The sequence below is a fragment of the Plectropomus leopardus genome, chromosome 3, assembly GCF_008729295.1.
Source record: "Plectropomus leopardus isolate mb chromosome 3, YSFRI_Pleo_2.0, whole genome shotgun sequence".
NCBI classification, from domain to species: Eukaryota; Metazoa; Chordata; class Actinopteri; order Perciformes; family Serranidae; genus Plectropomus; species Plectropomus leopardus.
The window spans coordinates 22678342-22689695 of NC_056465.1; the positions used below are offsets into that span (position 1 = coordinate 22678342).

The following is an 11354-nucleotide window of genomic DNA, read 5'->3' on the forward strand; positions in this document are numbered from 1 at the left end:
TATTGATGAACACCGCTCTAATTCTCAGTCTAGTAAAGGTGGGCTTAATGTTTTACTACCAGGCTGCTTGTGAATTTGACCAAGGAATCAAAAGTGTTATCTTTATTCATTTAATACATCATAATTTATTTGTATTAATAACCTAAATCTCCAGCAAAAATTGGAAATTCTCAAGTAAAATACATTAATTGTACTTAAGTGAATTATTTGAGTACATGTACTTAATTACATTCCACCAGTACACACAGTAGTAAATCCTGGTTTAGTTTTGGTGAGAAATACTTGTTTTATATAAAAAGGGAAATTTTGTGTTTTTTTAATGCGGTTAATTCTATTCTATTCACAAACAACACTGTAGGGTCATTGGTCCTGATGATTCAGTATTAGTGATAAAAAGTATGGATTAAGGAACTTGTGTCATCAGTACTCTGTTGTGTAGCTCTCAGAGTCTCAGAATTAGACTCTGGACCCCCTGTGATCCTGCAGAGGATAAGCGGTTTTAGATGGATGCACAGAGTCGTCTAAGGTAACCAGGTGATCTCTGACCCACTCCCGTATCACTCCTGTATCTTTACTCCTTCACTTAAACCGTTTTCCTCTGATTGCAGTGCCCAGACGCTCGAATGCATTTATCACTGGATACCATGAGCATGGTGGAAGACAGCTGCCTCTCGCCCAGCAACTTCCATGAAATGGGGAAAGGTGGCGGCGTCGCTGTGGGGGGCCGCGTCCACAGCATTGATGTCATCCTGGGCTTCAGTAAAGACCAGGACCCCCTGCTCAGTCCTGCTGGGGCCCCACGACCCCATAAAGTGGACATTGATGGCCTGGCAGAGCCTGGGCGGCAGCAGGAGTCCACGTCACACCCAACCTACAGTGGGCACCTTTCCTCTCTGAGGAACAGCAGCACAGAGCAGCAGCAGCAGTACCATGGTGAGTCAGGCTACTGCTGATGATCTCAGTCATGTTTTCTGCAGTAACATCACCTTTAAGATTTTCACACCACCTGTTTTTAACTTTCCTTCAATGCAGCTCTTGCTTCAAAGTTTGTTATTGAGGAAAAAGTCGGTGAATCATCTGATCTTTTGCCTCAAAACATATGAGATGGTTTAGATTATTGATCAATCAGCAGCACCTCTGCTCGGGGAAGGCTGGATACGTATGAGCACTGACTTCAGTGTTACTGAGATTTGACTTGGATTAGATTTAATTGATTGTGCTGCACTCAAGTTGGAGTATTGATGCCTGCGAGCAAACATAATAACTGACTCTAAAGTTTACTGGACACCGCCAACACAGAATCAGACTTTCATGGTTTATTCAAGAGCCAGAATCAACTTGTGAACTCACGAAAAACTTCAGATCATAAATGTGAGTTCATGCTGTTTACATTGAAAATTATTATAAGATAAGGAAGGAGCATATCAAACAGCATGTGTAACACACAGAGCATACTCTAAAAAGACATATGACTAAAACGTACAGCTTAAAAACAATTTCAGACACAAATATCCAGGGGTGGTTTATCAAACAATGGGCCCCTGGGCATAGATATGCAAAAGGCCCCCCATCTCTCCTACATGACAGCAAGACATTCACACTTGATTTCACACTTAACTGTTTTGCCTCGTTTTGTGTGTTGTTTTCATCTTTTTGTAGCTGTAATGAATCTGTTTGTAATTTTTTATCAGTTAGTGTCTTATTGGGCTACTTTCATGTCTTTTTTCTTCATTTTGTGTCTCTTTGTGGTTGTTTAAACTGTTTTTGTAATCGTTTGTGTCTCATTGAGCATATTTAGGGTCTCTTTTTTGGTCATTTTGTGTCTTATCGAGCTTATTTTTTGTCTTTTTGGTTATTTTGTGTCCCTTTGTTCTTATTTAGTGTCTTTTTTGTTCATCATGTGTCTGTTTGAGCTTGTTTAGTGTCTTTTTTGTATCTCTTAGTTATTTAGTGTCCTTTTGGATGTTTTGTGTGTGTTTGGGGTTATTAAGTGCCTTTTTTTTGCTCATTTTGTGTCTCTGAGCATCTCTTTAGTGTATTTTTTTGCTCATTTTGTGTCTCTGAACTTATTTAGTGGCCTTTGGGTCATTTTGTGTCTTTGTGGTTGTTTTGCTGCTTTTTTGGTTAGGTTGTGCCTCTGCAGTTTGTATTGCATCTTTTTGTGGTCATTTAAAATCTCTTCCTGTTCAGTACTTGTGTTAATTTCAGTAACATTTGGCAGGTGAGGGCTAGGGGCCCCAACTCATACTTTGGGCCCTTGTGCCAGTGCCCATTCAGTAATTATATATATATATCCTTTATTTAACCAGGTAAAAGACTCATTGAGATTTAAAATCTCTTTTCCAAGAGTGACCTGGCCAAGAGGGCAGCATAAAACATGGCTACAACAACAAATTCAGACAAACAAATACAACTATCACACAAAACAAAGAGCGAGCACAACCTCCTGTTAAAATGCAAAATAGATCAATCAGATCCAATTCTTCTATGCAAATAGACACGTAAAAGGAGGTATCACTAACTGCAATGGCATTGACAAAATGTAATTAAACAATAAATGGAGCATCATTTTGATATAATATCCTGTTTGACAGACAAAGGCAGATGATAATTACAAATCTGACCCATTTAAATAAAGGTTAGGTACCACTGGACTGAATGTGTCGGTGCAGCATTTCTTTGCTTTCATTATAAAGCGCTTACATGCAGATTCACAATCACTGTTGCCATGCAGAGCCTGTTGCATTAACTGTGTGAACTGTGTGGACTGAGATTGAGAGATAAATCACAGGACAAGATGGTGTAGGGGGTTTATGTCCCCAAACCCAATCCCATCCCCTTGTGGAATTCCCCTAATCTTCTCTTCTGTGCAGATTAGATTGTACAGTCGTTCATTCGGGTGTTATTGTTATCATTCTGTCTCAGAATAAAATTCATCACATTTAATCTGAAGCTATTTTCATATGCAGGATCTGGCAGGTGGTTGGTGATTTTGACATTAAAAAAAAAAAAGTAATTTCCATGAACTCGAGGTGGATATATCTTGTCCAAAATCAGTCTCTAGGTCCAGACGGACCCTCGTTTTTCTTGATTAACGTATGTCAACACCAGTGACATCACTCTTTTGTATGTAACTATCCTGTGAAGTCAGCCCAGTTCCCCCTGAATGAGCAACTTTTCTGTGTCTGGTGTCAGTCGCCCCCTCCTCTTTGAGCTGAGATGTTCTGCTGGCTGATAAACAGTGGGCAGCCTTCAGACCAGTGGCTGTGATGGGCTGACAAGCCAAGAGCTGGTCACTGAACCAGACCTGACCTCTGCCTTTGTCAGAGCCTGGCCTTTGTCATAGCTGCTTAATGAGAGGTGGATAAATGAAGTCCCTAAAAATCCTGCTTTGCCTCCGCTCCTGTTTGCCAGTTGAAAGACCACAATGACCCCCACATCCTTTATCTCCATCAACACATCTCAGTCACAGACACATGCTCACATTTAAATTTGTATACTGTCAGTTGATTTACTGAAGCAATGACAGGTGGACTAGAAAGATGTCAACATGTATCCAACAACGATGCTGAGAAAACCTCAAAAACACAAACTAAAATCAGGATGATTAATATTAAAGAAGTTTAATGTCAAAGTTGATTCTTGACTCCAGAAACTTATTTTATGTTAATAAACTGCAAATTAAGGCAGCTATAACTGGGTGCCCCGCAATTGATTCTTTCCACTTTGGTACCAAATTTGCCAACTTTTACTATCGAGAGAGAAAGTCAATTTAATCTACTTTGTGTAATTGAAATCTTATGCAACACATGCAGAATGATGTAGGTACCTGATTGAGGTCTGGAGCTGTTTCACAAGAGCAACTGATCTGATTGCCAGATCATCATCTTTGTACTTTGTTTAATTCAATTACTTTCTGGTTAGACTGATAGTCTCCTCTTGACTGGGTTAAAGACTTTATACAGTCCTCTGAGTGCGATGTTTTCTGTCTCTCTCTCTGTTTAAAGTGATACTCAAAAATATAATGGGAGCTTAGGAATGAAGGAGAGGAGGGACTAAATGGGATGTTTGTCCTCAAGCATTATGAGGAGAGACAGTTGCAGTTAAATCCTTGTAGTGTCTGTAAACAGTAGCTTATCACTGGATGATGCGAACAAATGTTGACAGGACGTGTTCATTTTTTTTGTGGCTTCTGATTTAATCCAAATCAACTATTCAGTGGGAATTAACAAAACTGGAGGTTTTGCAGTCCACTGTCAACAGTAAATACTGTTATGTGATGCAGTGGAAACAACAGTGAGGTCCACAGTTCAGTCCATAAAAAGAAAGGGAACAGTCTTGTTTCCAAACATCTTTTTGAGGACAGTTTACCTTTGGAGAAGATCAACACTGGAAACAACTTTTCTAAATCCGATTAGGAATGTTTTTGAGCTTCATTGAAGTTCAGGGGATTGCTTGCTTCACTGACCTACAGTAGCCTATTGTTGCAAGTGTCAAATTAATGTCTGCTCTACTGGAAAGTGGGCACGACATTCTTCATTTCAGCTTACCACTCTGCTTTTGTTTTTCCTCAGAATTTTAGTTCTTATATTGTTTTGATAATCACAAATTTCATAACTCCTAATTCATTTTTTCTCATGTGCTAAACAGACACGGGCTTATTCACAAACAAGTGTGACGAGGAGCTCAGTGAACTGAGGAAGAGTGTAGAGAGTGATGAAGGCAAGTCTCCAGAGCCCTGCAAGGACGATCAGCCCAAGAAGAAGCACAGGCGCAACCGCACCACCTTCACCACCTACCAGCTGCACGAGCTAGAGCGTGCCTTTGAGAAGTCCCACTACCCGGACGTGTACAGCCGAGAGGAGCTCGCCATGAAGGTGAACCTCCCGGAAGTCCGAGTTCAGGTAATAGGAACAAGAACATCACCACATGAGTTTATTAATCGTTTGTCATAAAAAAAATGTTCACTTTTCTCGATGATAAAGCCAACGATATTTTGTCCATTGTCACAAACAAGTGTTCAGGGTATTTTTTAAGTTTTTCTATATCACTGTAGTTGAATAATCAAACATTAGCACCACAAGCTCATGGGGTAACCTAAAGAGTTAAATTGGTGTGTTTCCAAATGCTGAGGTGCTCTTGAGGACAGCAGAAACACGCCAAGCTTTTAGGGATTTGGCTTGTCAAGTATTCAGGTGAGGAGCTTGTACTAGATAGTTACGCAAGCAGGGTGAGTATTTCCGCACACACACATGTCTACGTCACACAGAGTTGTTATTAAATAGGATGATGGCTTCTTTAGAGAAACAAGAGGGCTTAAGATTAATTGATTAATTGATTAATTGATAAACAGTTATAAAATTACACATTAAAGGTTGGGAGACGTAACCAGGTTCAGCAGTAGAAGGTTTAAATTAACTGCAAATCAGAGCAATACATTTCTCTTAGCACAAAAGCAGAATACTGGGTATTTCAGGAGCATCTGAATCTCACAGTCTTCATCAGTGCTTAAAGTTTGCTCCGTTTTCTTGGAGAACTAAAAACTGTTATCATTTGACCTAAATATGTAGTATCTAATATGTGAGAACAAGTTGTTGGGACATTTCCAACGAGTGGACATATCATGAAATGATAAATAATGAACAGTAAAGCTGAACATCTCAAGAAATGTTTGTTTAATGTGACACCTTCACATCAGACCTGCAGTGTAGAATATGTAGGACTTTAGGTAGAAATAACTTTTCTTTGAACAGTGGTTCTGTGTGTTGAACTTTAAAGGTCTCATATTGTAAAAAGTCAGACTCCATGTCTTTTTATAATATAAAGCAGGTATAGGTGTTATATAAATACTGTAAAAGTTTTAAAGCACTTAATTCACAGAGAAATGTACACAGTCCCTATTCAGAAACTGTGACCATGAACAAGTTACTGGGACCTCTGTGAAGCCACTTACAAACTTACCTGGAAGATCAGCGCTGTTTCCACACTGTGACCCATAGAGCAGGTACCCCAGGGACTTCCGCCAGCTGAGCTGACTACTTCTGGTTTAGCACTCAGCTAACTTGAAAATGGAAATAAAATTGTGTGGCTTCTCAGTTATCGGACTGAATAGATCAAATCCTGATAGTGTAACAAGTCATTTCAGGATGGTTGCGACACTCAAGTAATTTTATCAACTGATTTATAATGTCTCTTTCACAGTGTAAGTCAATGGAAAAAAGTCCACGTGGGCCCAAAGGCATCGTGTATCAGTGTAAAAGGTGTAGTTACACTGTTTGGCCACTATGAAAATTTGCCTGGAAGCATGGTGTACTCATTCACTCCCTGGGGGCCTCACAAGTACATTCCAGTACGAGAAAACTAATGAGTTTTTGAACTTTAAAGCATGTTAAAATTTTCTAGTACAGACATGTCCAAAATCTGGCCCGTGGACCAATTTTAAACAGCCTTCAGCTTGACTTTCAAAATAAACTATAATTCCACACAAAATTAGTAGTTCACATTTTTTCCCTGTAGACTACGTAGGCAGAACTAATGTGTTTTTGTAAACAGATGACAACGAGCAAATCAACTGGTAACAAGCAGCAGACACTTCTTTCTGCTACATGGCATGCATGGACACAGCAAAAAAGTTGACAGCGAGGGCCGCCGCTTTCAGGAGCGGGGGAGAGTTCGTTTTTTTTTGGTTTTTTTTAAGATTATTTTTGGGAGTATTTTTCCCTTTATTGACCGGACAGCGTAAAATGGACAGGAAAGGTGGGAGAGAGAAGGGAGAATGACACAGGCCGGACTCTAACCCAGGCCGCTGCAGAAGCCTCAGCCATATGGGGTGCCCCCGAGTTTATTTATTTTTTAGTACATTTTCACTGGAAAATGAAACAGTTGCATTTGTCTTATTTGTTTGTGATATTTATTTTTTTATTTTTATTAACCCATTTGAGAAGCAGCTGACCCAAAGGTATTTTTCACGTTCTAGTAGAATCTCCAAACACAAGTACAAACCTGAAAATGAGCATAATATGGGCATACATATTTATTTTTCCCACATACTTGAAGGAGTAAAATTATATGGACATCATCTAGTTAACATTACCTAATAGAGAAAAAAATAGATGAAACGGGAAACATGTACACTCTGATCCCTGTACAACAAATTCTTTTAAATGAATGTTTTAATCACAGTCAGATCCCTGAAAATGTGTTTTATGTCCTCCATATTCAGGCACTTATAACTAATAACTTGATTTTCTCCCTCAGGTCTGGTTCCAGAACCGCAGAGCTAAATGGCGTCGACAGGAAAAAATGGATGCCAGCACCATGAAGCTCCACGACTCGCCCATGCTTTCCTTCAACCGCCCAGCACCAGTTCACTCCAGCATGGGTCCGATGACCAATTCCCTCCCCTTGGACCCCTGGTTGTCCTCTCCTCTGTCCAGCGCCACGCCGGTCCACAGCATCCCGGGCTTCATGGGTCCAGCTCAAGGCTTGCAGCCCAGCTACCCCAGCCACAGCTTCCTCAACTCCACTCCTCACCCTCCTCATCCTCACTCTCATCCTCATCCATCCATGGGCCAGGGGATGCAGACTATGGCTCCTCCTCCTTACCAGTGCACGGCGCCGTACCCTGATAAATACCCTCTGGAGGACGTAGACCAGCGCAGCTCGAGTATTGCTGCACTGAGAATGAAAGCTAAGGAACACATCCAGTCTATGGACAAGACCTGGCAACCCATGTGACTAACGCACCTGTCAGTCCATGTGAACGACACTGGGAAAGGGAGACGTTGAAGTTGTTTCTTGGGGTTCAGGCACCGAGTAAAATGTTGGAGAATATGGCAGTGACTCGTCAGATACCCACAGAGCAAAGGAAATGGATTTGAACTGTGAAAACTGAGGATTTTAGTATTTTCTTTGGACTCTTTTTTATTTTTTCCTCATCTCAAGGACATGAAACAGACAGGAGAACTTTACAGTCTTCTTAAAATGTTAATTTTAAAGCACCAATTACCAGACATCTGCTCTCCCTCCAATCTAAAAGTGTTTAGCGTTGTTTATGGGAGCTGTTAAAGCCAATGTCTTCTTGGTGACCATTTTTTTTCCTTGACAATCACTTTTTATAACATCTTTACAGGCATCTTTACAGGCACTGCCTTTTGATGAATTTATAGTTTTATCCATATTTATCAGCAGCTTGTCTAGTGATGCAGGCAGTTTTTCATACATCACAAACCAGGGTTCCTTCATATTTTCTGTTTAAAAATTCCACACTTTTCCAGACTTAAAATTCCAGCTGTCTCGCTGGATTTTTCAGACCATATTTGACATTTGCGCACAAATGCTAGCTGTTTGTTACGTATTTAAAGGTCCAGTGTATACGATTTAATGGCATGTAGCAATTAGGATTGCAGATTGCAACCACCTGAAAAGTCTCCTGGTTAGAATTCCTTCAGTGTTTACTTTTGAGGAGATTTTTACTAGGAGCCAAATTATACACAGAGGTCTCTTCCACCCCAAAACAAACGGACCAGGTGATGTAAATTGGTAAAACCACTAAATAAAGCTTTTTCATGTTATAAATCAGTGATTTACGATGCCATTTGGCATATTAGTGAAGGGCCACAAGCCCAGCACCTGCTAATATGTGCTCACCTTTTTTTCTGATAACTTAAGATCCAGACATTCAAGAGGTTTTTACTGGGAGCTGAATTATCCAGAGAGGTCTGTTTTTTTTTTTTTTAAATGGGCCGGTGATTTTAACCAGTAAAAAAACACACACACACACACAAAAAACTGTGTTATTCTGACACTCACATCACAGAGGAGCTGCCAACTATGGTGGCTAATGCAAAAATCACAAATGGCCCTATCTAGAGGCAGTGTAATTTCAAGGAAACAAAAACACAATGATTCTTATTTTTAGGTGATTGTACACTTAAGATTACATACTTATTATACTCAATTTCTTAAAACATTTCACCCTAAATCCTACACACTGGACCTTCAAATGGTTTTAAAATCCATCTTTGCACTTGGATTAAAGCTGTTTTGCAGGCTGTGACGTACAGGCATAGAGACAGCTCTAAACATGTGCAGTTCAGATGGAGGCCAGTTCTTGCCTTCTTTTCAATGACATCAAGCTCCCTCTGGCTGCACTCTCACACACAGTGGTGAGTATTTCGGCTGCTCCTTAAAAAAAACACACTGCTTGTATAAACAATTTAATTTTAATTTTTTTAGAAATTCAGAATTTTATATTTTAAAAAACAGAATAGGGGCAATAGTTTGGAGATGCAAATCTTCTTCAATACTCTCTTTTTTCCATACCTGTCCAGACCTGGAAATTACTAAAATCGAATTCCACACTTTTTCATACTTTATAGGAACTCTGGCAAACGTCCATTGAACATATAATGTCTCTTGTAATTGCTCGTGTCAGAGGACAGCTGTTCATGAACAGGGAAATAAGCTAATGTGAAAATCACCCAAATATGAGGATCATTATTGTTCTCATCACTTTTCTGTAATTTCTGCAAATTGTTAAAAAACTGAGTCACAGAAAACATCCTACACTCAGCTGATCATTCTTTCCTTTTCCCCATTTTTTTCCTCCAAGTTTATGTTTTTACTAATTAATCCAATTGTCACATTTTCATGGGTCAGCTAATCAGAGTCTCAGAGGACTTTGTGAATGAAAGTCTCCGTTTAATGTGAGAGCAGCTTTTAAAAATCTGGGCAGCGTCACTGACTGTGACTCTTAAACGCATGTCTCACTAATCTGTCGACTTATTAAAAGTTGTGTAACTGGCTTTCAGCTAAACTCCCAATAATAGTGTGGTTAATATGTTGCTACTTACCAGCTGCCTAGTTTAGATATTTTACCCTGTAGCTTATAGATAGCCTGGTTTGACTGGAGAAAGATGAGGCCTGATGTTGTGGTTTTCAGTATATATGCTGTAAAATATATAATCATTTGGTTGGACTAGAATCAGAGATGTGATGGCACCTTCTAAGCGGACCATGGCTGAAAATATACCAAAAAAAATATTCTGCACACTTTTTTTCAGATTTCTGCTGAGATGCTTTAAAGATTGAAGGACGTATAAAGGAAAGAGATACAGACTAGAGAGCGGAGTAACCCTGTTTTTGCTTGAGTGGCTGTTGGAGGAGAAAACCTGTTGGCAGCTCAGTGTTGGGTGGCTGCGTGTACGTGCAGGGCAGCAGAAAGAACCCTGTGTGATGCGTCACCCCACATAGTTTAGTCTTTGTTCGGCACAATTGATCCAAGTGTATCCTCTTTGTCTGAAATTGAAGGGGCGGGGGGGACGGATTCAGGCTGCACTAAATAGGCCCTTGTAACCACTTTGTCATGGAAGTTTTTTTTTCTTTCTCAATCAAAGGAGGAGAAACATGGATCGTAGCTGCTATGGTCATTAGAGACACAATATTGGTCCTTTCCATCTGTTACAGAGTTGTCTGATTGTCTTAAATGTAGAGATGCCTAACCACAATGAACAGTAGAGCTAAGTATATTTGTCTTTAGTACATTTTAGCAACAGGCAGGAGAGCTATTTGGTAACTTTTTTGACTTTACTATGGAATAAGAGGGAGAGAAAATCCTTCGTCTTAAAGTGCAATTTCAGACTCCTTTTTACTTTTTATATATATATTTTTTAAACAGACAAATTTCCCCCCAGACTACCTATTTTATGGTTTTAATATTTCACTTTCATATGTGAAAGTTGTGCTGACAGCAAGTCATACATCTATACCGCCTACAGCAGCAAGAACAGCAAGTTTTAGAGTAATTTCATTTTATAGCCTGTTGTTACTGCTCAGCGAGGGAAAAACAGTTATTCATCTGCTGCTCGTCATTTGTTCTCATGTTGTTTTTTAATGTTAGTGATGTTTAGACTCCCTATTGGACGATGCCAGGACCTCACACCATAGAAGAAATGAGGATTACCTTGCACATCAAGAGCATTTTTAGGTAAATGTGATTTTGGACCAAGAACAAGCCAAAGGTTAGATAACAGGCAAAAATGCACTAGAAATTTGACAGTTTTAGGGTTTTTTTTATGTGAAAATGTTCAGGATATTTTTCTGTATGGCTGTTTTGTTTCTTACATGTTTTAGTAATATCTGTCCTTAGTGATATCATTGTTTTCTTTCTTTTTGATTTGATTGATGTCCATTTTCTGGAAAGAATGAAGAAAATAAATATAGTTTGATAGAATATTTCCACTTTCTCACTGCGGTGCTTTCATGTTGACCTGTGCACTCATTCCCACACTGTTTTTTTTTTTTTTTTTACCCCAGTAAGTCTAAAGAGCACTCCAAGATTACTACAGTATAAT

General features: G+C 39.5%; 1 protein-coding gene across 1 annotated transcript; it reads left to right on the plus strand.

Moving 5' to 3' along the window:
- The first annotated feature begins 623 nt into the window (after window positions 1–623).
- Window positions 624–7783, plus strand: rx1 (retinal homeobox gene 1). Its single transcript, XM_042484019.1, has 3 exons — window positions 624–933; window positions 4651–4904; window positions 7258–7783. The coding sequence occupies exons 1-3, from the start codon at window positions 624–626 to the stop codon at window positions 7735–7737; spliced, it is 1044 nt and encodes a 347-aa protein (XP_042339953.1). The 3' UTR covers window positions 7738–7783.
- The last annotated feature ends 3571 nt before the right edge of the window (window positions 7784–11354 follow it).